This window comes from Platalea leucorodia (genome assembly GCF_965183815.1).
Source record: "Platalea leucorodia genome assembly, chromosome: 2".
Lineage (NCBI taxonomy): Eukaryota > Metazoa > Chordata > Aves > Pelecaniformes > Threskiornithidae > Platalea > Platalea leucorodia.
Window position 1 is genome coordinate 12,173,209 of NC_138824.1, and position 26,116 is coordinate 12,199,324.

At 48.9% G+C, this 26,116-nt stretch overlaps 1 protein-coding gene across 2 annotated transcripts in view; it reads left to right on the top strand.

The window, feature by feature from the left end:
• AMOTL1 (angiomotin like 1) overlaps positions 1-26,116 on the top strand; it is a gene marked incomplete at its 5' end in the record, with an annotated part of 71,460 nt that overhangs the window by 25,213 nt on the left and 20,131 nt on the right. For both annotated transcript variants that reach the window (XM_082304485.1, XM_082304486.1), the window contains 4 exons: positions 2,324-3,203; positions 15,300-15,588; positions 21,031-21,175; positions 22,246-22,335. In XM_082304485.1, coding sequence (XP_082160611.1) covers positions 2,324-3,203; positions 15,300-15,588; positions 21,031-21,175; positions 22,246-22,335 — 1,404 coding nt within the window. The remainder of the gene's footprint in view (positions 1-2,323; positions 3,204-15,299; positions 15,589-21,030; positions 21,176-22,245; positions 22,336-26,116) is intronic.

Genomic DNA, 26,116 nt, shown 5'->3' on the forward strand with positions numbered 1-26,116 from the left:
AGGGGAGGTTTAGGCTGGACGTTAGGAAAAGGTTCTTCACCCAGAGGGTGGCGGAGTATTGGAACAAGCTCCCCTGGGAGGTATTCACGGCGCCAAGCCTGACAACATTTAAGAAACCTTTGGACAACGTCCTCAGACATATGGTGTGAATTTTGGGATTGTCCTATGCAGGGACAGGAGTTGGACTCGATGATCCTTGTGGGTCCCTTCCAACTCAAGACATTCTATGATTCTATGAACCTAGACTATGAGCTTTCTGGTATGTTAGGGAGATTTTATTGCACGTCTGCAAAAATGTCAAGTATGGTGAGGCTTCTGTGTTCTGTGATAACACAAAAAGCAGTAAGACGTTGCTGTAGCTGTGGTGGCATATAAAGTAGATGGGTACTTGGCTGTTGTGCAGACGGGTAGATGGAGGTGTGTGTCCCCGTGCATCTTGTTGGCTCAAACACTGGCCCAGGGAGCTGACAGACCCTCTGAAAGCTGGTGGCCAGGCTGCAGCCCCAGCAAGTCAGGTTGGTAGGCAGATAGCGTTGTCTCAGGGAAAGCAGGAGAGGTGTATCTCACAGGGCAGGCGTGGGGTGAAACAGCCTGGGAATCTTCTCTCCCTGTCAAGCCCCACAATCATCTTTAAGGCTTTCTTGCAGAAATATTAGTGGAAGTGACCTATTCTCATAGTTAAGAGTCGAAGGCTTTTCTTCCCCTCTGGCATCTGGGTTGTATATAAGTTATCCCACAGCATGTGCAGTAACTGATGAAACCTCAGGGAAATACTAGACCTCAAGAGAAAGTTTGCTTTTTAACTACTTTCAAATGCCAAAAAACAAATGTAAGTACTTCTGAAGAACTCCTCTGAGAACTGGAAACAGCAGGAGAGAGAAAGTTGCCAAGAATGACCTCAAAAAAACTGAACTCAAAACAGCACCTTCTTCTTCCCTAGGGACATGGGAAGGCTCTGTCCAGAGCTGTGGGCTTATTCTCACTTTTGTCCACACCAGGGTCTTTCAGGAGCACCCCTCTGGGCTCAGAGACTGTTCAGACGTCTCCCGGGAGGGAGGGATCCCAGCCTCCCCGCCCTGGTTATATGCCATCAGAGCTCCAGGCAAGCTCCACTGTGTATATAGTGCAAAAATGGTACAGTTGCCTCTGAATTACTTCAGTAGCCTGTGTTAGGGTTGTGCAGCTGATCTGTCTGTGCTCTTTTTAAAATGCTGGCATTACATCTATGACCATAACGCCTTCCTTGTGCTCACCCAGCAAAGTTACAAAAGTTAGTATTGAACCCCTTAGAAATAGCACTGTTGGCCAGAAGGGAAATTGCAGTTTTAGGCGAAGATGCCAGAGCGCAGATTGTTCTTTAATTGCACTTTTAGGACCCTTTTATTTTCAGCATCATTTCACAGTTTTTCTGCGACACATTCTGCATTTTATTTTGCTATGGCAGACAGTGCACTTAAAGAGGGGATTTGACTCATCTGACTTTGGCCATCAAAAATGCAGCATCTCATTTAGAGGCAGCCTGCACGGCAATACTGTAAGCCATGCAAGGCATCTCCGGGGGGGCGGTCAAACACTGGAACAGGCTTCGTGGAGAGGTGGTCGATGCCCCAAGCCTGTCAGGCTTTAACGGGCATTTGAACAATGCCCTAAATACCACGCTTTAACTTTTGGTCAACCCTGAATTGGTCAGGCAGTTGGACTAGATGATTGTTGTAGGTCCCTTCCAACTTAAATGGTCTGTTCTATTCTATTCTATATTCTATTCTATATTCTATTCTATATTCTATTCTATATTCTATTCTATATTCTATTCTATATTCTATTCTATATTCTATTCTATATTCTATTCTATATTCTATTCTATATTCTATTCTATATTCTATTCTATATTCTATTCTATATTCTATTCTATATTCTATTCTATATTCTATTCTATTCGTATTTTAGAAAAGACCAAATCTCCCTGTGACATTGCCTGTCCCGCTGTTGACTTTGGAGGGGGTTCAGAGCCGTGGGTCTGGGATGCATGGAGTACTAATGGAGAGGAGGGCTGGGGGGGGACAGGAATGTGGTTTTAGGTGTCACTGTAGACAGAATTAGGGATGAGCTGGGGTGAGGAGACGAGCAGGGAGCAGTGCCCTGTCTCCTTTGGTTGCTTCCAGCCATGTCCCCTCTGCTCCCAGGGGTACCCTGGCAGAGCGCTGCCCTGGGGGTGCATCCTGGGCACAGGGTCACAGCCGTGGGGTGTAGGAGGAGAAAAAAGGGGGGGATCGGACCTCCCGGGCAGCAGAGCTAATGGCCGCCTCTCTCTCTCCCCGCCCAGCCGAGGAGGCCCTCTGCACCCTGCGCCCACCCAGCTTCCGCCGGGTCCCAGAGGCAGAGATGCGAGGGGCGGAGGAGGTGGCAGCCGGCACCGTCCTGCAGCGCCTGATCCAGGAGCGGCTGAGGTATGGCAACCCCAGCGAGAACATGAACCTGCTGGCCATACAGCACCAGGCGACGGGCAGCGCCGGCCCCTCCAACAGCACTGCCAGCACTCTCTCTTCCGCAGAAAACCTCGCGCTCGAAGAGCCGCCAATGGTCCAGCCGTCGGGGCGGCAGGAACCGCAGGGGCAGGAGCACCAGGGGGACGGTGCTGTGATGGAGAAGCAGCCCCGGGCCCCGCAGCCCCCGCACGGCACCGAGGAGCTCCCCACCTACGAGGAGGCCAAGGCCCAGTCTCAGTTTTTCCGAGGCCAGCCGCCGGCCGCTGCCGCCGCGCCGGCTTTCTATGGCGCGTCCGGCCAGAAGTCCAGGACGGAGGGGAGGCCGACGGTGAACCGGGCCAACAGCGGGCAGGCACATAAGGACGAGGCGCTGAAGGAGCTGAAGCAGGGCCACGTCCGCTCGCTGAGCGAGAGGATCATGCAGCTCTCGCTGGAGAGGAACGGGGCCAAGCAGCACCCCCCGGCCCCGGCGGGCGGGAAGGGCTTCAAGGCAGCCCCGCCGCCCGGCAAGGCCACGGACCCGCGGGGCCCGCCGCCCGAGTACCCCTACAAAGGCAAGGCGGCGGCCCCCGGCAGCAAGGCGCAGGAGCACGGGCTCTTCTACGGCGAGCAGCCGGCGCAGGATGTCCTCAAGGCCTCCTACGCCGCCCCCCAGCCCGCCCGGGCGGAGGTGGCCCTCGTCCGCTACCAGCCGCCCCCGGAGTACGGGGTCAGCAGGTAATGGCCGTCCGGGGGGGTGGGTCTGCCGGAGGGGCCTGATCCTGCCCTCAGTGGAGGAGCCGGCTTCTGCGGGGCTTGGGCCTCGCGTAGGCATGGCTCCTGTGAGCTTCAGCCTCAGGCACGCGGTGGGGACGCCGCACCCCCGCGGCCGGGCCCGCACGGGATGGCTGGTGGAGGCACCTGCATCCCCAAGAGGGCCGTATAAAGCATACACACCACTAAAGCCCTACTTAAATCTTCCCAACAGAGCTCACGTCGGGCTTTCACGGTGCCGGGCCCCTCGTGCTGGGCCTCCCCGTGAGCAGGGGTTGATTCCAAGCGCATTAAAAATAATCCGGAGCGTTTACTCATTGCGAGCTGATCCCTGCGAGTGGCGCGGGTCCTGCCCAGCGCCCAGGCGGGTTTGCGGCCTTCAGAGGTGAGCCCGTGCGTTGAGGGCTTCGTTTCCCTTGCTGTACCTAAATACAAGTGTTTCTCTGTCTCATCCCTCTCTCTTTGACCGCCCAGATGGTATTTTGCTGGATTTGGTGTTGTCTGGTGTGACTGCGGGTGGTTTTCGTGTTGCAAGCTGCCTCATTAGGTCTTTTCTGACCCCAAAATCCCCAAAGGTTTTGTCGGCGTTGACTTAAGTTGCATGCACGTATTTTGCCACAGCACGGGCACAGAGGAAAGATGGAGCGGCTGACCCAGCTCTTCCTTTCCGAAATTTGTAAGACATGAAATCAGGGGGTGAATGCTCTGCCTTTCTGTCTGTGCAAAAGCGACAGGTTTGGTGTCAAGACGGGGAGGAACTCGGAGCGTGGCTTTGCTGAACGCTGCAAGGCAGTTGTGAGAAGTGGAGGGCCTGCGCTGAGCGCCGCTGGCCTTCCTCCAGCTACATGTGTATTTTGATTACCAGCCTACCGCTGCGTGGAGTTTGTGTAATTTTTTCAGAGCGAGATGATATTTTTAAGAGCTCAGCGAAAATCTCTGTTTATGCTAAGAAACAGCTATACGAACTCGACGGCAATGGGGTCGAGCTGGGGCTGTGCTCTGCCACAGTCGTTCATGGTGCTAACAAACATTTCTGGCACCAAGCAGGTTCATCCCCCCAGAAAAGGAGCTAGTTTGGAGTTTTTATTACTCTTGGAAAAAGGTGATTCAATACCCACAGAGTCTGTTCTACTGAGTCCATGTAAGCGGGCAGACCTGGGCACTGCAGGCACTGCTGCAGCTAACTGGGAACCGCACTGGTGTCAAGTGGGAAACCCTTTTGGACCAGTTTCAAAACCTTGCCCAGGTGCCTGATCAGCAAAGTTAATGCTGAGAAACTCCTTGATTTCAGCGCAGCTTTCCACACCGGCAGCGCCGGCCAGCCCCCAGCCTTATCCCAAGGTGCCGCTGTATCACCCCAGCAGTTGTGGGGAGAAAACCCAAGTCTCGTGGTGGTGGTGATTACTGCTTATTCCATGTAAGGCAGCATGGTTTAACCCCCAAATCACACTGCAGAGGGGATGCATGCTACCCTTACATGCTGTTTTCTTTGCATGATGGTGGAGAAATGTCCCTCCTGGCAGGTTCAGGGGCGCCGAGGGGATGCATTGTGCAGCAGAGGACTGGCAGCATGGCAGAGCAGAGCTGCTGCGGTTTGCGGATTTACTAAAAAATCTTGGGTGGTGTCTTTCTTGCAGCTCAGTGAGGGCATATATTCCTGCTGGCTACTCCAGCGTGTGTTCCCAAGGGAAGTTTAGGAGGTTGGCATAGCTGGGGGTTGTTTCACCAAAGCTCAGTTTGGTCTAAGGCGTATGGTCTCTCTTGTGCTTTCTCTAAGGTGGTTCTGGGTCCTGGTGTACAGGCGGGGATTTTCAGGTCCTTCTTAGCTCTTTTCACACAGTGCCTGGATTTTGGGGGATGTTTCCTGCCTACGTGTTCCCGCTGGCTACATTTTAGGCAGTAATTAGCACTAGCAGGACAGTCGCTTGCTTGCAGACTGTATCTTGTGCCATTGCTTTGCACGGCGCCAGCAGCTGGGGGAACATTTGGCTGCGCAGGAGATGTCGGCAAGCAGTGGTCTTCATCCTCATCTCGGGCTTTTTTCTGTGATATTTTTCGATACAGGAATGTCAACATTTCACTTTGCTTGGGCGCACTGAAATATTCACTGTTGGCATTACCCAGACTTGTTCTTAATTGGTACGAACTGGTTTGGTTTCTTCTCCTGTGCCATATCCCAGCTTATAACTGGCCCCACGGGCTGCAGGATCCCCTTATGGCCCTGTTACCTGGGAAGATCTGGGTGACAAAAACCTTTAGGAAGTGGCGGTAGTCCCAGTGTGCTCATCACTTGCCATTTCTCTGTCTGCAGCAGCTGTGCTCTAGTGCATCCCTGCGCGCATCTTGGGCTGCATTGCAGGAGAGGCTTGCCCGGGTCTGGAATGAGCAATTTCACAAAATGGCCTCCGCCCCAAACATTCCTCTCTATGGAGAGGGTTAAGGCAGCCCCGTCTCTGCTAGAGAACTTGTCTGGGCGGCTGCCCCTGAGCACTGCTGGAGGAGAGCAGGGGGCTGTGTTACACTGCTGGGTTGCTCCTGAATGCAAACCTTCCTGTGCCTCTGCTCTTGCTTTCTGTTTCCCCCCTTACCTGGGCTCTGGGGAGGCTCACAGCCAGCCATCTGGCTGGGGTGGAGGACCTTGATAAGAGAGACTGAGGTAGGGGACTGCCCAGTTTCATCAGGTTAGTGGAAGAGTAGAGTTTGGAGAAGCTGTTTTTTGTGTTAGAAGAGCAAGCAAGGTGAGAAATTCCAGCTTTCATCTCATTGGGAGGGCCTGGAAAGAAGCTAATGGAAACAGAGCTTTCCCTGTGGTCAGATGGGAATCTCATATATCCTAGCTTCTTCTTCCCTCTGTCTTGGCCATATCTGTTCCCCAGCCCATCCATCCTGGCATCCTCTGGACAGGGACTGTGCGAAGGGTTCTGCCTTCCAGATAAGAGAGGAGAGGAGCACAGAGCTGCACTGGTCCAGAGCAAGTACCCACAGATACCAGGGATGGAAAAGACCCGTAGGGTCACAGATTCCCCGCTCCCCCTCAGTCCTTCTGTGATGAGGGAAATGTCTCTGGAAACCCCCAAATGCTGGCAGGGAGCTGTTGAAGGAGATGGGATAACTGCAGCTGCTGCTTAACTTGCTTTTTTTTTTGGTTTGGCTTTATTTTTGCACGTGGCTGGTTTTAAAGGGAACGTTGCCTTTATAATCACCGTGGTGAAATCTCACAACTTTACTGTAAATCTCAAGATATTTGGTATTGTCCTGAAGACCTCCTAGAGTCATATGATGCTGTGGTAATCTCAGCATTTATATAAATTAGACTTAATAAATTAGTGACCTCTGCTTTATGGACATCACGATTGCAGAGCAGAGCTTGAACCGTGAAGCTTAAAAGGCAAAAAAAACAGAAGACAAATAAAAAGGAACCAATATTTGTTCCTGTTCTAAAATATCAGTATTTTTAAGCCAGTTGCATGATGCTTGGGGCCCTGACTCATGAATTCTGAATGCTTTAAGTTGGCCAAGTGTAATAACCTTTAGAAAACCTTTCCTTTCCTAGATGTGCAGCTGTTCCTGAATAGTGTCTTTGCAAACTTTCCTTAGGTGCATGCTCAGAGAGCCGCAGCATGTCAGGTAAAAGGCCTTGGAAATAAACTAATTTAGTCTTTTGCACAAAGCTGTGAATTAATTCCAGTTTGTGAAACATTCAGTCCTGGTGATTATAACACTCTCTGTCTGGAGAATCCATCATGGCCTTTACAGACTTGTTCCACTAGCTAATTGCCGTCTCTGGCACAGCTCTGCATCTTAGTTTTAGCCTGTATTTTCTAATTACCAGTTGGGATTTTCCTATAGCTTTGTCAGATACAGTGAGGAGCCCTGTGGTATCAGTCCTTTGATGCATGTAACAGATGAAGCCTGGAGCCCCATAATTATTTCGCTGTTGTCAAAACCGCGTTTTTCACTGTGGAATGCCGACCTGGACACCGTTGCAGTACCAGCTGAAACAGAGGCTAATCAGATATAATATCACCTCTGCAATGTGCTCAACGTTCCTCGTTCACGTAGCTCATTAACACTTGCCGTTTCAGACATCGGGACCCCGGGAGCTCCCCATCCAGCTTGTTATCCCGTCAGGCATGTGAGGGTAGTCACAGCCCAGGACAGGATTTCCCACCCTTTTACTGTAGCCTGCAGTATGTATTCCTGGGTGGATGAACTTGGACCTGCTCAAGTCCATGTTGTTTCTCCATGCCCTGCTTAAGCAGTGATCCAGATCACTCAATGCAATGAATCCTCTTCATTGCTCCCAGTGGCCCTTGTCGGATCCTGGTGTCTTTTATCCAGAATGATTTCTTTTTCTGCACCGATAATAAAAAGCATGTATAATGCAAATGAAGCCTTGAACTGGAAACACCACTGCTCATTGAAGGACTTCATTCGTGGCTACATGCAGAAGTCAATCATGCAGGCACCTTTTCATTGTGATTTAATCCATGCATTTTAAAAGCCGGCATGCAACTGAAGAATAAATCCGGGCTGTTTTTAAAGATATTCCAGTTTTTTACATGCCTCATAAAATTCTACCCTGCCTGGATGTAGAAGCCTATATTTAACTGCCGGGATAGTCTGTGGCTTCTCTGGTTATTTGTGTATTAACCCCCCCTACACACATTGCCGCTCTTTTCACACAACCTGTTGATATTTACTCATTCAGCCACATGTCTGTGGCTGCTGAGGGGACTACAAGGAGCTCCTTTTCCTCCTGGAGACACCCCAGGCAGCTGACTTCTGCTGGCGTTTCTCTGCGAGGATAGCCCAAGCACGAGCGTGGGTCGGAGGCTGCGCTTCCAGCTGACGTGGATGCTGGCAGCCCTGCAGAAGAGCTTTGTATCCTCTCCTTCTGGTCTAATCTGCCTTTCATTAAAATAAATGGAAGAGAAATTAAGCCGGTCTCACAGCTTGGGTGATGCCCATGTCATTTCTCCTTACCCTTCTGTGTTATTATCCCGGTTGGTTCCTCTAGGAGTGCAGAGGTTGAGGAAGGCACCTTTTCCTTTGCTGAAAATCAGCTGGGCTTTAGCAAGAGTATTTTTTCTAAGCGTGGATCCCTGTGAAGAAATACGATATCCTGTCCCTCTCTTAACTACGGAGGATATGTCTAATACAGCATGTATCTTTTCAGATGATAATTTTGCCCTGCAAATCTTGATATAATCACCCCCAAAGAAGCCGAGTTGAGCCTTTCCAGCACTAACAAACATCACTAACAAAATAGTGAATTCTGGAGATGTGAGTCCAAGTCTGCAAAATGGTTTTTGAAATAAACCTTTGTCTTTACAAGGTGCTGCAACTGTTGCTGATTCCTTAAGCCAGAGGGTACCATGAGGGCTATGTCTTGGCTATGGAAAGTCTTCCCCCATTTCTGGCTGTATCAGCATTTAGTGATGGGTCTATAACTGCATTTTCTTGCACTGTGACCATCAGGCTGGGCTTACTGACTTTCCCAGGATCCTGTCTTTTTCCCCACATGGTGACAACACTGATTCCTCTATGTTATTCGCAACTGCAAAGAATAGCGTTTGAAGTCTGCTTCATGACTGCAGAAATCGTAGCTGAAGTCAGGTGGACACCTGGGTCTGAGGTTGGTATCCAGACTCAAGGCTCCTGGTCCATGGGCAGGAATAAGCACCTTTCACACACTTTTTACTCTCATTGTAAGGTAAAAGCCTAAGGCAGCTTCAAAGATCCACACCCCAGAAATGCCTCTTTCTCTTTGCTGACTCAGCTGGAGCATCCACAGTAGATGTGTGAAGTTGTGGGATGAAGTCCCTTGGAAGAGTCTTCAAGAGATGAAGTAGGCCAGTCTGCCCTAGAGGCAGAGGAAGGCAGAGCATTCGGAGAAAGATGAGCTAAATAGGTAAAGGAGGGCATTTTAATGATGGATGTAAATGCAATGGTATGTTGGAAACAAAGTCCTTCCTCCACAGGCCACTCTTCATCCCTGCAGAGAGGAGAGCTGCATTGTACTTGTAGCAGGGCAGTGGTGAGCTTTCCTTTCCAGAACATTTACAAGCATTTTCATTTCATTATTTCCTTATACTGCCCTGCTTTATTGAGCAATAGCTCTTCAGTATTTACAATTTTCTGGTGGTCAACAGCAAGTGGACTTCATCATTAGTTGTCCTTTCAGGATTTCTTATTCCTACATACAGCTACAAATTCTCCCCAGAATTCCTCTATGTTGATCTTTCTTGCTCCCAGGGGTTCCAGTATAAGACATGCCTTAAGACTGTGCCGAAATTTGGGGATTTGGGTGGCCTTGCTGAATTCTGAGAGGTTTCTCATAAAAGTGAGTTCCGTGGTCAAGTATTTTGCTGAAGACACTGTATTGCAAGCTATATATAGCAAGCTGTTATATATATCGCAAGCTATACATCACTTAAAAGAGAGAGTGCAGTCTGGTGACCCTAGCAGGCTCACTGCCTACATGGTGCTCTCTGTTCTAAAAGTTGGTTTCCTTAGTTTTTTCTTTTTTTCTTCTTTATATTGCATTGCAGAAGTATATAGGAGCTCTACTTCTACAATAGCATCAACAAAAAAATATGTTTTCAATAGAAATGTAGCTGCAGTGTTGCAGAGATATTCAAAACTCATAATGTTCCACAGTTTCATGCTTTTAAGAAGGACGATTTTTGATGAAACCATGTTTGGCTAGAAGATTTTAACCCGCTGTAACGCAGAGTAAGATCAACATCTAAAATACAGTAGAAGCATTTTGAGAATGTCATTCTTTACTAAGTCCGAAGGAGCTCAGGATAATCCTGATTGCTCCGTTTCTTTGGAGCTTTACGTGAGTGGTTGGATGTGAACTAAGCTGATGTTATAACTCTCCTATTTCTACAAATGTTAGTATGAATTGCTGTGATGATTTTATTGCATATACGCTTGGAGATTTTGCAGTAGGCTTAGTCAGAATTAAATTGAGACAGATTAAGCAAGTAAAAGGAAAGTCAGAAACGCATTCATTATGTTGAACAGATGCGTTTCAAGAGATGTAATGTCGATTTTGCTGGTTTAGTTTCCAAGCTGGAAAACACTTTGAAGAATCTCTCCTGTGGCCCCGGCTATTGAGACTCTGGTGCCTGGCTGCTGCTACAGGGTGTAAATCTTTAGTAGCTCAACAAGGGGTTTGTAGTTCAAGAAAATGGAGATCCCAGAGAGCTCTCCTCCGTCTGTAGTGTAAGGCTAGACAAACCAAAGTGTGCGTGAAAAGGTTAAATTGATGGGAGGTTGAAATTTCCCAAAAGTACAGTGTCAGGAGTTTCTGCAAGTGTTTAAGGGGTGTATCTATGACCAAAGAGTGTACTACTTCATTATGAAAAAGAAAAATTGCTGTATCTCCACTGGTTTAGATTCAGAGATCAATTTCATTATATTGCTCTAAGCTATTCCCATAAAGAAGTGAGAAAATCTGTACCTGCAGCAAATCTGTGTATAATTGTGTCCAGACAGCTGGGCTTTTACTTGCATAAAATTAGCTCTGGCCTTTATTTTGGTGAAGACAAACAAATTCACATTTAGCGCAATTAATTGCTGCGGTAAAACGCGCAAGTGCAGACTGGCTGTCAGCAGTGCTGAGGAGGTGCTGTGTACTTGGCTGCCTTTGCACATGCTTGTGGAGCATCTTTTGCATCATGAGTGATATCTGATGCTCCACCACTCGTGATGTTCTTTATTGTTCAGATTTTTGAGCAAAAGAAATGTTCCAGTCCCACGATGAGCATGGGGTCCCTTGTTGGGATTTACACACTGGGGCACCAAAAGAAAGGGCCACTGTGGGGTTGGTGTGAAAGCTCTGCCCCATGGCAGGCTGTCCTTGTGATTTGCCGAGCAACTCTGCACCGGGCTCGCTGGCTCACACAGCCTCGGATCTCCAGGTACTGCTAGGAGACATGGTTTTGGTCTCAGGAGGGTAAAACAAGCACCCCAGTGCCCCAGCAGCAGGCAGACGTGGTGAGGCTGGAGAGGCAGTAGGCTCCAAAGGCAGGTGAGGAGGGAGGAGCTCTGGGGCTACCTTGGACCCACTGCTTTAAGGAGATTTCAGGGTAAGCCGTGACTGCTTCTTTTTGCAGCCCTGGGCTTTGCTGAGCACTGTCTGAAGGCCACAGCACAGATACACCATCCAAAAAGTCAGCTTGGGTGTGAGGATGCATGCTCCTTTCCTTTCTGATGACAAATGCGAGAGAGCAAGGCAGACAAACATCGTGAATTAAAATGACACGCTCCCTGTTGGAATGCCCCCCATCCTGCTAAGGCGATGTCGAGCACCACAGCAAATCACTGCGGTCAGCAAGGGGAAAGAGCTGCGGTAGCATCCTCTCCTCTGGCAGAGTGGGATGGTTTTTGGCTCCAGCTAGTGTGGCGTTAGGTGAGGGGTGGTTTTGCGTAGCTGCTGCAGTTTCCTTTTTCCTGTTTCTCCATGCTGTTGCATTTCTGCTGTGGTGTGCGCTGTGCGGGCACAGGGATGGATGAGTGGGGTCAGCAAGGGCAGAACCTTCTCCAGCCATGACGGATAAAACTGCAGTGTTCCTCCTGGGAGCTATGTCAAAACATATGGAAGACAGAGAGGTGATTAGAGACAACCAACACGGCTTCACCAAGGGCAAATCAAGCCTGACTAATCTAGTGGCTTTCTACGATGGAGTGACTGCGTCAGTGGATAAGGAAAGAGCTACAGTTGTCATCTGGCTAGACTTCTGTAAGGCCTTTGATATGGTCCCCCACAACATCCTTGCCTCTAAATTGGAAAAATACGTGTTTGGTGGATGGACTGTTAGATAGATAAGGACTTGGCTGGATGGCCATGTCCAAAGAGTTATAGTCAATGGCTCAGTGTTCAAGTGGAAACCAATAATGAGTGGTGTCCCTCAAGGGTCATTACTGGGACCAATACTATTTAATGTCTTCATCAGTGACATAGATAGTGGGGTTGAGTGCACCCTCAGCAAGTTTGCAGATGACACCGAGCTGAGTGGTGCAGTTGATTTGCTTGAGGGAAGGGGTGCCATCTGGAGGGACTTTGGCAGGCTAGGGAGGTGGGCCTCAGGAGGTTCAACAAGGGCAAGTGCAAGGTCCTGCACCTGGATTGGGGCAATCTCCAATATCAGTACAGGCTGGGAGATGAAGGGATTGAGAGCAACCCTGCGGAGAAAGACTTGTAGATACTGATGGACAAGAAAGTGGGCATGCACCAGCAATGTGTGCTTGCAGCCCGGAAAGCCAGCCGTATCCTGGGCTGCATCAAAAGAAGCGTGGCCAGCAGGGCGAGGGAGGTGATTCTGCCCCTCTACTCTGCTCTGACGAGACCCCACCTGGAGTGCTGCGTCCAGATCTGGAGTCCTCAGCACAGGAAGGACATGGACCTGCTACAGCAGGTCCGGAGGAGGGGCACACAAATGATCAGAGGAATGGAACACCTCTCCTATGAAGAAAGGCTGAAAGAGCTGGGGTTGTTCAGCCTGGAGAAGAGAAGGCTTCAGGGAGACCTTATTGCAGCCTTTCAGTACTTAAAGGGTGCCTACAAGAAAGAGAGACAGACATTTTACCAGGGTCTGTGGTGATACGACAAGGGGCAACAGTTTTAAACTAAAAGATGGTAGATTTAGATTGGATATATGGAATAATTTTTTTTTATTATGAGGGCGGTAAGACACCAGAGCAGGTTGCCCAGAGCAGTTGTGGATGCCCCATCCTTGGAAGTGTTCAAGGCCAGGTTGGAGGGGGCTCTGAGCAACCTGATCTAGTGGAAAATGTCCTTGCTTATGGCAGAAGGGTTGGCCTAGATGATCTTTAAAGGTCCCTTCCAACCCAAACCAGTCTATGATTCTATAAATTACTGTATGTTTTGTTGGCCATATGTCAAGTGACATACAGCACCTCACTGCCTTTGGAAAGTTTTATCCAGTCTCAGTAGACGTTTAGCTCCATAGTCATTAGGCTGCACCTCTGCCGGAGAAGTAACGTGCCTGGGGCTGAGAGCAAACCCTTCTGGCCCTGGGAGCTGCCTGTGAGGGATGGCCCTCTGCTGTGCTCCTCAGCTGCCTCCATGGATGTTTAATTTACCAGGGGAGGCGTAGCCTTAGGTCATGTCTATGCTGTGCAGGAAAAAGCCGTTTCGAGGGCAGGGTGAGCTCAGCACAGGCTTTCCCAATGCCAGCTGCACGAAGCTTGGCTGGGATCTTCCTCCCAAAGACACTGAGCCTGGAGCAGGGTCTGTGCTGCTGGGCAGGTTAGCAGTGTGCTTGTGTTCAGGAATGGGCTCATCGCTGGTCTTCACTCCATTTCAGTACCTGTCCGTGCCATGGTGGACGCATCAGGCAAAGCACAAGAGCCGGGATGGGAGCGCGGGGCTGTGAGTGTGCTGCGTCTGGGGGGCTGCAGAGCCCCGCTTGCTTTCCCTCTAGGTTGGACAGAAGATACGGCTGAATTGCTGGCTTTCCTTGCCGTCGAGTGGCTTGGTGGGGACAAGCTTGTTCGAGCAGCACTGTTCGCTTTTAGGGCAGGGCTTTAAAATTGCCTTCGCTTTTCATCTTGTTCTGCTGCAGTTGAAGGCAGTGATGGGTTATTGTCAGTAGAATTAGGCCAACACTTAGACTTTTTGAAAACTCCACTTTGAGAGGCTGTGTAGGTGCTGAAGACAACGGTAATCGTATTTATTATGTATTTATATAGCACAAAATCATCTGTCTAAAAAATAGCATTCATGGATCTTTGAGGCCAAATGGGGTAAATACATCTGTTCGTTAGGTTTCCTGCCTTGTGTAGGGTACAGAAATAAAGGCAATGATAGCTACAGCAAGTCTAATAGCTTATGGTTAAGCTAAAATACAACTTTTAGAAGGTGCTTGGTTGCAGACTTCAGGTGGAGTCCAGCAGCCAGCTTATTTTCCAGCCAAAGTGGGCTCTGACAGAGATGTCCCGCATGGTCTGGGTTGGGTCTCTTAGACAAGCGCGATGCAGAAAGTTCACAAGTTTGGCATCTGGGCTGAGGAGTGGCTCAGCCTGTGCGCAGCGAGGCTCTACGTGGAGCTACTCACCCTGGCCGAGGCTCTGAGGCTGCCTGTGCGGTGGATGGAGGGATGGAGATGGGTCCAGTGCAGACAAGCTTTGACCTGCTCCCTGCTTGAACTTCCCGCTTTTGAAACAAAGGCAGTCTCCCTTCTCGAGCTCGCAGGGCTGAAATGCAGGACAGAAGCGAGGGACTCGGGTCCCGCCTGGCCACCAGCCGCAGGATTGCCCTCACTGCTAGGACGTCCTCCTGGGTTACCCTCCAGCCATTGCAAATTGTGACTCAGGTGGATTAAAGAGCTGCCCGCCGTCAGAAAGCCTAACCCACAAGTAGGTCCACTGCCAGCTCGCTTCTTATCCTTCCCCGACACGAGCCTGGTGGGTGATGGATGCCGTTAGTCAGGGAACGACACAATGAGGTCTCGCACTGGAAGATGTCTTTCGTGGCTCGCCGTGATTGACCGGGGCTGTGCTTCCAGCAGCTCTGCAGCAGCCCTTCCCTTTGCCGCTTGCTAAAGCCGCTCAGGGACGCTGCTTCGCTCACATCACTTCCTTTCGCCTCCCAATTCAGCCGACCAGCCGGTCTCGCTCCAGGCAGGGAGCGGTGTTCGAAGGGTGAGTAATGCATCCCTTGTGTTTCCTTCGAGCCCGCCGGCTTACGCTTCTCAGCGGTGGGGTTTGTGGCAAGGGGGGGCAGGGAGAGGCTGGCTGGCTGTTGAAATATTAGCTGCGCACCTAGGCAAAAATGCCGTTTTCAAGTCAATGCTTCCTTTATCCGTTCGTGCCAGATGTATACATCACTGTCAAGAGCAGGCGAGGAGACAATTTACCCAGTCCCTGCTGCGATTGTTGGTATTTAGGAGTGACTAAGGACGGGAATCATGACCGTACAGTTATAACCCTGTTAATAAACCATGCAGTCATTAGGCGAAAGCTCTCGCGTGCATTTCGGGGGCACACGGCTCTAACGCCTCCCCTGCGTGTGCTTCCCTGCAGCCGACAATGCCAGCCGCCCTTCCCGCCGCCGCCGGCCCAGCAGCACAGCCCCATGTCCTCGCAGGCCACCACCGCCGCCGGCCCTCCGCTGCCGGGCGCCTTGCCCCCGCTGCCAGCCCCCGCCGCTACCCAGCCGCCGACATCCACGCCACCGGGCCAGCAGCTGACGCCCGATGCCTTTGCCATCGTGGAGCGGGCGCAGCAGATGGTGGAGATGCTCTCCGAGGAGAACCACATGCTGCGGCAGGAGCTGGAGGGGTACTACGACAAGGCAGACAAGCTGCAGAAGGTATGTGGAGGGATGGATGGGGCCTGGGCAGGGCAACCATCTTGGTGCTTCTTCATCGTCATGTCACTGCAACGGGGACACACCAGTGGCCACACCACTGGCCACACCAGTTAACCATTACCTCTCCGTGGTGGTCTCACAGAAGTATAATTCTGTGCCCCATGGCCTGTGGGCTCCACTGCCTTTAGGGAGAAATGGGGCAGCCCATCACACGTCTCTTTGTTGGGGACTTTCCCCATCAATCCTTCCATGCTGGCCTCAGTGGAGCTTTCCGGGGAAGTCTCCCATGGGCAGTCTGCTCCTGGTGCAGCTGGGTCCTGCACCATCTGCACAGGCGGTAGAGCTGCGGGTCAGCATCATTTGAAGAGCACAGCCACATCTGTCCTGAGCGGTCTTGTCCACCACAATATGCTCCCTTGGCACTCCACGTTCCTTGGAAGTGTAACAGCTTTCGGTGGGGATGCCCGTTATTTGGAAATGCGTCAACTTGGTTGTCCTAGGGGCTTTCAGTGACTGCTCAATGGGTTTCTAAGAGCTGATGTTAGACACCCACCTTTGAACATGTTGGTTCAAAAAGCACTGCCCCATTATCTGAAAGAACCATTTGGTAAAGGTTTTGCTCAGAAACCCTTTTGCAAAGAGATCCTGCACCCTCTTTTCTGTAAGCAAGCTGGCATTTTCAGTGGAGAAGGGCGATGTCTTGTGCACTGCCTGGGATGACAAGATGAAGAGTCAAATCAAACAAAGTAGAAGTTGCTTAAAAATGAGAATTCACTGAAGGCAATGCAGAGATCCTCCCCAGATCTGCTGGCTTTGGGTCCCAAGGGCCCAGACCAAATGAGCTATTTAGGATTCTACATTGCTATTTCATTTATGTATTCCCACCGCTTATGCACAAATGGGCTTAGGCTGCAGGTCTTTTCTCTCTGAATTTAAGAGTCTAAATAGGAGCTCATTTTTTTCTGTGTTATGAGGGATCAGGGTGTTCTTGGAGACACCCGTTGCAGGAGAAGAGGCAGCTCTGAGAGACCATGTCCCAGCCTCAGCTTTGGGAAAAATCTGTGACAATCTGTTCAAACAGGTTAGAAAGAAGACCTGTTGATTTTTAGCTGCTGTTGTCTTTTCAGCCTCCTCCTCTGCAACCAGATGAGTTGAGTTTATTCATAGGATTTCCTAAACTTAGTTGAGAAATTTTTGCAGCAACATTAACTGTTTGTGAAGACGTCTGCAAAGATTTTGACGCTGACTTCCCTGTGGCCTTTGTGGGCAAAAAGAAATATTCCAGCTATTAATTTTACAAAAGCTGCGTTGTTCAGTAAAAGGTATTTGAGTGCAATGCCCTAAAAATACTTTGATTTCCTTTTACGCTCTTGGAAATGGCTCTCTCTTTATCTTGGATGCCCCGCGAGTCGATTGCATCAGACACCAACAGAAAGGTATTCAAGCATGGGCTGAACTCTCACTTCAGTCAACAGAGCGTGGACTCGAGTCCCATTGACTTTGGGGGAATGTAAGCGGAGTATTAAAGTGAAACACATGTTCAAGTGCATTCTTTCTTCAGGAAAATGTCCTGAACCAAAGCCGTTAACACACAGTATCCCTCCCATGCTGTTTTTCCTGTGTTTGAACACAAGGACAAGGCAGGTCCTCCTCTGTTCCCACAGTTCCAGCTGAACATCACCTCTGAAAACGTGCCAGTGAGGTAAATTACATACTTCGGGTGTGAAAACTCTTCCCTCTTACTGGAAGTGGAAGGGTCACGAGGAGTACTTCTTGTTTGTTTGTGCGTAACAATTTTATTCTGGGTAGGGCCACCCTCCCATCACTTCTATTCATTACAGAATAGGAGAAGAAATTAGGGAAAATCAGCTTGACGGGGAGGACTCCCTGGGCATTCGTACGAACAGATCAGCCCTGAGGGCTGTCAAATTCTCAGTCATGTCTGAACAGACTTTTTGCAGAGGTACAAGGTGGTGATTAGCCCCTGTGCTGTTTGACGAGTGGTCTGGTTTTCTTACCTAAAAAGATTTGGGGGGGAAGAGGGGTTGTGCACATTTAATTTTGAGCTTTTTTTGTGAAAGCAAAGCATTATTTTATCTTTTTTTTGCTGTTGTTCTTTTGTTGGGTGGTGTTACCTTGCTGAAGTTTAATTGCCAGGCTGGGCTGGCTCTTCCCCATGCCTTGTGTGTGGGTTGTTTGAGTGGGTTGGCTCTAGGAGCTACCAGGCAGAGAAGAGGCTGAACCGTTTTTTCCCCTCTGTAGAAGGCAGCGAAGGAAATCCCAGAGCTGCTGAGAAACGCCAACACAATTCATGGCTGTTCTTCTGCTCTCCTTTAATTTTGTTCCGTGCTGATAGAGGTTCTTTCTTTTCCTGCAGCAAGTCTTTGCCTGCGGGGCTGCAGGAGACTTGCGTGGTGATGTGTTTTGGGAAATAACGGCAGATAACGGGCAGAGCAGAGCCCTTGTGATAACCAGCAGTGTTGGGCAGGACTGTTGGGCTGTGGAAACCCCCTGCCATGTTGGCAAATCTGTTTCGCTGTGGTAGGAGCTCTCTGGAGCAGGCATCTCTCCTGCAGGTAGTGGCTCACCCAGGAGAGAGGAGGCGCGGGAACCGGCAGGTATCGGGGCACCCAGCTGAACACGGTGTCTGGTTGGGATCACGCAGTTAAGGATTCAGGAAAATGCTTTAAAAATTATTTTTGCTAAGCCAAACCTTCCTTTCAAGGAGAGAGAAGCTCAATCTGCTTAAATGGTCAAGGAGAGCAATGCAAGGGAGCTTGAATATAGCCTCTAACTACTTATAGGATGAGAAAACTTGCTGGCAGAGGTCACACTGATCTAAAGAAAAAGCTGTAACAGAATCAAGTAGCTGAAACTACGCTGCTATTGGAGTAACTAATTGTCATGTCATTTTGATTCTGGAAAATTGACGTGAAACAGGTTTTTGATTGTAGGTCATAGTCATAGAACAGAATAGACTATTGCAGTTGGAAGGGACCTACAACAATCACCTAGTCCAACTGCCTGACCAATATGGGGCTGACCAAAAGTTAAAGCATGTTGTTAAGGGCATTGTCCAAATGCCTCTTAAACACTGACAGGCTTGGGGCATCGACCACCTCTCTAGGAAGCCTGTTCAAGTGTTTGACCACCCTCTCAGTAAAGAAATGCTTCCCAATGTCCAGTCTAAACCTTCCCTGGAGCAGCTTTGAACCATTCCCACGCATCCTATCACTGGATCCCAGGGAGAAGAGCTCAGCACCCCCCTCTCCACGTCCCCTCCTCAGGAAGCTGTAGAGCAATGAGGTCGCCCCTCCACCTCCTTTTCTCCAAACTAGACAAACCCAGTGTCCTCAGCCGCTCCTCACAGGACATGCCTTCCAGCCCTTTCACCGGCTGTGTTGCCCTCCTCTGGATGCATTCAAGGACCTGAACATCCTTCTTAAATTGTGGGGCCCAGAACTGCACACAGTACTCAAGGTAATTTTGTCAAAAAAGTTCAGACTTTTTGATGAGGCTTTGTACAAGCTTGCGTTGCCATGCATATGAGGAAAAATAAAACTCATTGACTTTTTGTGAACCACAGTAAGGTTCAGTCTGAATTTCAAGCCGGTTTGGATTTATGCAGTGTTCCTCTGAGCGTGCTGTCCTCATGGTGGGAACACGCGTGGTGTCTGGCCATGCATCAGCAGGGTGGGGAAGAAGGACCAGCTTTTCTAGATGTGGTTAGGGAAAATGTAACGGGGCTTCCTGGAGCTCTGCTTTAAAAAAAATAAAATGGAAAGTCAGACTAATCTGACTAAGTTTGTAGTTCACTCAAGAAGGAGTGTCATAGCGTGGGATACAGCCCGATCAACAGGTCATCCTCTTGGAGCTGTGGAGAATTGTCAGCTGAGACCTAATCTACATAAGGTACCTGTTAATGTCATGCATGTAGAGGAGCAGCTTGTATGTGTGTGAAATACCTGCGAGCTGTTAAGTCACCACCGTTGTGAGATAGGTGATGTGATACCCAGCAGGGTACTAATCCAAAGCTGCTGGTGTCACAGGGGCCACACTGTGGGCTCTGCACATCACCACTTGTTTCAGCTTTTGTGCCTGAGCGAGCTGAAAGCAGAAATCGGGGAAGGTAACCAGGTTTCCCCAGCACGGCGATGCCGGGCTTTCCTCGGTGTGCGGTTCAGAGGTGCCACGTGCCTGTGGGCCATGTCCAGACAGAGTGGCCCTGGTGGCGTGGGAAGCGCAGGTCTGGGCTGCTGGAGCCTGGCCGCAGGTTCCTACGCAGACAGCGGGGTGACAGCCCCGGCGTCCCTGGAGCTTTTATTCTGCAGGCGCTGCAGCTGGCGAATTACACCTAAAGCTTAACGAGCTCTGGAGAGGGACCTACCTCCACAGCAAGTGGAGGTGGGCTCACACCCTGGCTTCACAGATCCGTCCCACCCATGATTCAAGAGGCTAAAAAAGTGCCAGATTTAGAAAGGTATGTGGGAGGCTATATATATCTCGTGGTTTTCCAGCCTGTGCACATTATCAAGCTTTTCTCCGCAAACACAAGGGCCAGGCATGCAGGAGCAGATTCCCACATCAGTGTTGATCATTCCTACAGCAATGATTTTAGCAAAGCTGTAACACTTAACACAACATTAGCTTATTAAAAGAGTTGCATGGGGTTGACCTGAACAGCAAAACTCTGACCAGGACTATCTTCCTGTCAGTCTTTTGGGCTCAGGTCTTGAGATGCAAGTTCACTGCTAAGGGCTTCCTCTGCATGCCCTGCCTGCAGTTTGCCAGATTTCAAGGAGATGAAGTTAAGAAGCTTGAAAACCCCAAACAGTTGGTTTGGTCCGTTATAGAGAGTTTCTTCTTGTATAGAGCAGTCTTCAGTCAAGGACAGAAGGGGGTGGACCATAATAGTTTAAATCTGACATGAGGTCAGAGCTGAGCCTAAAACACTTCTGGTGGCATGCAGAGCTCAGAGCTAAGCTTTGGTTCAGCGATCTGGCAGAATAATAAATCTTGCCCCCTACAACCCTTTCTAGGAAAGAATACAGCTCACACAGATACACTGTTTCCTTTGTTTCTCCTCTTGGATGGCATTAAAGCAGCCACCTCGGTCACAGAGCGAAGGCAACCGAGCGGCTACATCAAGTCCAGCCCACCCCAAGCTTTTTGGGAGCTGCCAGCAGGATGTCATGGGGTGTTGTGGTGTGGTAAGCTGCCCCACAGGGCATTTGGAGGGGTCCCCACTACAGGAACCTCCAGCTCTGCCAGGGCTTTGCACCATCCTCTGCTGGGGAGATTGGTCATTGTAGAGCTGGTGGCTGGTGTGACACTCGACACAAGCATCACCCCGACCCCCACGCCCCATCAAAACGCGCTGGGCAAATGCTGGGATGCGGCGCGTTCCTGCTGGGCTTTAACAGGAGCTCTCTCTCCTTTCAGTTTGAAATAGAGATTCAGAGGATTTCAGAAGCTTATGAGGGCTTGGTCAAGACCACCACTAAGAGGGAGTCTCTGGACAAAGCAATGAGAAACAAACTTGAAGGAGAAATTAGGAGACTTCATGACTTCAACAGGGATCTCCGTGGTACGTTACCCTTGCTTGTGTTTTTTTTTTTCCCCTGGTTGACATCGTGCTTCGCTTCTCACAAGCTCCAGAGCAGCAGACTTTAGAGGAGTAACTTCACATGTGTTTTAGATAAATGTCTTAAGAAATCAGGCCCTGCTCATTGGCATAAGACAAAACTGCTGTCACCCCCCAGTGGCAAGGAAACCTTCTGGCAAAATACGAGAGTTAGCTTCAGATGGTGCCTTTGTGTTTAGCGCTTGCAAATATTGATTTGACAGCAAGGCCACCAGTCACAAAGTCTCGTCCAGCTCTAATGAGCTGAAAAGCAAGTTGCAATATAGAGCAATGCTGTACAACCCATAAATCTCAAAGTTCAGTGCCTTCACGAACCAGTAGCATGTATGAAAGAGTATCTCCTTTTTTGTATTAAAAACATAAAATTGAGGATATATCCTTTTGAGAAAGCAAATGGAGGATATGTTGGGTAGCACCTGTCCAGGTTCCTGACAGGGGTACTTTGGTACTTCCTTGTGCAGTGAGATGCCTTCTGCAAGCTGGCTCATGCTTTTTGCAATGGTGCGAGGAGGGTCGCATGGTCTTTTTGGAGGAGGGAGGCACCTGAAGGCAGGACCTTCCCAGGGGAAGCTGTCGCTGGCTGCAGAAAACTGCTCCTTTCTCAGGGCATCCCCAGGGATTGGTGTCACTGGGCTGGGGGCTGCCTTCCCGCAGGGTGCTGGGCGCGGCACCAGGGGCAGCACTCCACTGCTGGAAGGCACCCATCCCCTTGCAAGGCTGGGTAATTCGGATTGCAAATGCCTTGTGCATTTTGGACAGTGAGAGATGAGCTGCCTGGGCACGTCAGCTGTGAATGGCAGAGGCTTTTCCCCCAGTTTCTGTAAATCCGAATGACACAGCTTCATGGAAGAGGTCAAAGGCCTCATCTTTTATGTATGTGTCAGCCTCCATTTTAACATCCTCCTTCAGAGAGTCTATTTATACTGCTCTGCTGGCATGCATCTTATTTTCTTGGTTGGCCTACAATTTTATATACATATATTTATACTTAAAGTATTTCCTGTTTTTTGCAGAACGACTGGAGACAGCCAATAGGCAGCTAGCCAGCAGAGACTTCGATGGGCATGAAGATAAGTCAACAGAGGGCCTTTATGTCACTCAGAGTGAGTACTGTGCTAATCTGTTTTGAAGGTACATATATATATATATATATACACACACGCACACATATATATGTGCTGAAGTGGAGGTGAATACTTTGCAATTAATTGTTACTGTCCTTATAGCTTGGTTTTACTCAGCTAATTCGTCACATACTCTTATTTAAGCTGCAGACTGGATTGTTTAGGCTGTTTTTTTTTTTCTCTCTGAGCACCAGAACCAGGCAGTGGGAGTTAATGGTAGCACAATTTAGCTTATTTTTGATAAATATTTATCTGAAGTTGTGAAGTGTTGCTTGCGGGGATCATCTCTGGAGATGCATGGTTTTTAGAGAAGCCAGATTCTTCTCTTGGCTGGGATAAGCCCAGAGCAACCTCTGCTGACGTGTTGTCAGTGACAGGCATTGACTAACAGGAGGCAGAGCAGGGCTGGATCGCAAAGGATGGAAGAGACAAAGATTTTAGAACTTCTACTGCTGTGAAAAACATGCATTCCTGTCAAATTTTAGGCTCCCGTAATGACTGAGCACAGTGCTGCAGCATTTCCCTGCCATGTGCTGATGACTGTGTGACCAGCCAAACCAAAACCCGAGCAGCTGGGTGCTGCATGACGGCACGTGGCTTCTTGTGCATCCTGAGCATCTTCAGCACGCTTCCAGAAGGGCTTCACCACCTGGGAGCTGTGCGGTACCTTGCGGGCTTAAATCCCATTGAAGCTAAATGCTGTGTACAGCCGATTCTTCTGTTTTACTTACTGCTCTTGGAAGATGAGCTGCAACTGCAAGTCCTTAGGTGGAGAACTGGCCGCCTCTGTTAGCAGTGCGGTGTTTGATACCACTCAGCATGCCTTGCTGCCAGCCCTGCAACGTCCACCATGCTCCAAATGCAGGAGAGCCTTCTCCTAGCTCCCACCAGCAGTGACGATGCCAGCACGGCAACTTCGCTGATAATTGTGCATGTGTGCACAAACCAGAAGAGAATCTAACGATCTTTTCCATGACTCTGTTAGCTTTGCCATATTAGCAGATGCCGCAGGGACGTGTAGGTACTGCTGTGAATCCAAGGGGATGATCTGTTAAGAAAATAGCATTGCTATGTAAGTCTTGTCATCCTTGGGAAGAGTTCAAATGGGGTAAGTTACACAGTGCAAATTGCAGACTGAGGTCTGCTGTCTTCATATAGAGACAGCCTGGCAGTGTTCCTGTATGCTCGTAGCTGCAAGGGGGAGTTAAATCCCCAGGATGGACTGAATTTGAGATATTTTCCAGTGCATAAACACACTCTGTGCTTCTACTGATAAATATCTAGCAATAAAACTTCGTGCTGTGCACTCAGCATATTACTGCTATCAATTCACAGCTTACGAACAAATATAGCTTTTCGTATCCTATCACATAAGACAGGCTGGATGCTTGGAGTGTCTCCTGGCCAGCCCAGAGAGCTAAATGTTACCAATGCAATGCAGAGTGCTTCCAAGAATAGAAAAATGGGGACATGTAAAGCAGGTCCTCTTCAGTCATGTTCTTTGGGCTGCTGCGGCACATGCAGTAATGACCTCGATATCAGGGTATCAGCCTAAAACACCCCGTTGAGAGCCCATAAAAGGTTTTGCTTGGGAATCCTCAGTTGCTGACAGCATTTATATGCTGATGTTTGTGAACCTTCCCCAGGGGCAGACCATGACTGGAGTTGCAACCTCACTGCCCACCTGGGGTGGGGGTTTTGCAAGCATGGTCTGTACCCTCCTCGTGTCTTTTGATGGGATGCTCAGGCAGAAAACTGAGAGGAGAAGGGGTACAGCTTGTTTTAGCTGCTGTGTGTACATTTGTCTACCGAGACTGAAATAGTCATTTTTAGAAGAGAAAAAATGGTGCCTACAAGCACTCCCATCAGCTGTTTGAATTTTGTCGTGAAACTCATGTTTGTTTTTTTCCTAAGGGTAGTAGCTTGTTGAGTCAGATTAGTAAATGCAAATCTTAGTTTTCATTAGGAAAGCAAAAGCAGATTTCTAGTCCCTATGTTTGTGGAAAACAGCCTGAAAACATGACCCTTAATATCCCCAACCCAAGTTACATAAAAAGACTCCAACATCAGCAGGTTCCTAAAAGTTATCATTTTTAAGCCAGTCTCATGATGAGATGAAGAAGGAAAGATAAAACTCCTGAGTGTTTTTTTTTAACACTTGTCCCTGGTAATACTGCAAATTCAGAATTAATACTGTGGCAAAACTCCAGTAATAGGAAAAAATCCCTGAAAAAGAAGTCTGGCAAGGCAAGACAGGCAGGAATCATTTCTCAGTTCCTTGCAGAGCTCTCCATTAGCAGTGCAACAGTGCAGAGCAGTCGTGGAGACCAGAGGTGACAAAAACTGTTATTCTTTGTAATAATAATAGGCAAAGCCAGGCTGCATGCCTCAAAGTATTAAATGCTAGGCATTTGCGCCTCAGAAAAATGCTACTGTTGCATTGGGGGTAGGAGAGAACTATCTAGGGAAAGCTGATTTCAGTTTTTAACATGTGAAGGTCAAATTCTTCCCTGACTTGTACTTCATGACATGCAAATGGAAATGTCCTAGCTGTAAATCAGACCGTGCTTAAGCTGCCTGTGATACTTTGTAGGGTAAGGAAAGCCATCACGAGTTTCACTGGAGATTCGGTGCCTTCCTCTGACGACAGTGCATCAAACCTTTCTGCATCCCTGCTTAGGTTGGTGACCACAAGTAACCATGTACCAAACCATTTATTAAGTATGTTATAATTGATCATAATTATTAATGCCAGTGCAGAATCCCTGGTAATCACCATGTGAGAAAACGGCCTCAGGGACCTTGAGCACGATCTTCCGCAGCTTCTCAGCCTCTTCTTGTTGCTGGCGTGGTCCAAACTCCAGAGAGCTGTTGGGAATGTGCTGTTTGTGAGTGAAACTGCTGGAGAAGATTGCAATGAGCTGTGTTGGTGTTTGGCCGGGACGCAGGGGTTAAAGCCGCCGCTGCTTGTGAAGCGTGCAGGGTGGACCTGTGCTATCATAACGTAGTGTTTAGTTATGAGTGGCTTTGAGGGTACGCATTCAACTGATATAGGTAAACGGTACGTTAAAAACATATTTCTTGTTTTTCTTTCAAGATTGATCAGATCAAAACCTTCTGTTAAGCATGAGGTCTGTGTGAAAAGCTGGGGGTCACATCTGAGTATAGTGAAGGGGTGGCAGAGATTCTATCTGTCTGTTTCTGCTTCCAAGCAGGGTCAAGACTGGTCTACTCTTGGTGTACCTACCCAGCTTGACAACTCAAAAAGCCTGTTTGCAAAGCACCAAAGCAGGATTTTGGCTTTGTCTTCTTCTACCTAGCCACAGAGTATCAGTGTAATGTCCTCAGTGTATTGATATACAACAGTCAGAGGCAGTGGGTGGAAACCTGTGAGATTACAACTGTAAACTACAGCAGAGAAGCTTTTTGAGGACTGTTCAGTAGCGGGATGTACCAGTGGCCCACCAGAAAATAGAAATAGTTATTAGCTGGAGCCTGTTAGGTAAAAAGCACATGCCTGGGCAGAAGGTACATGCAAGTGTAGCACAGTAAAACAGTATTTTCAGACTTTAAGGGTACCTGTATGTACTTGAAGAGAATTTAAGGTATGTTCAACAAAGACCTTCTTTACTAAAAATTAATGTGGTATAGGAAAGTACTTATAAAATGTGCCTCCAGCATTTTGCAGGGAGAAGCTGGTGTGGAGAAGTGTTGAGAGCTGTTAAGTAAATTTTTCTTGTCAGCTTTCTAGTGGGTTCAG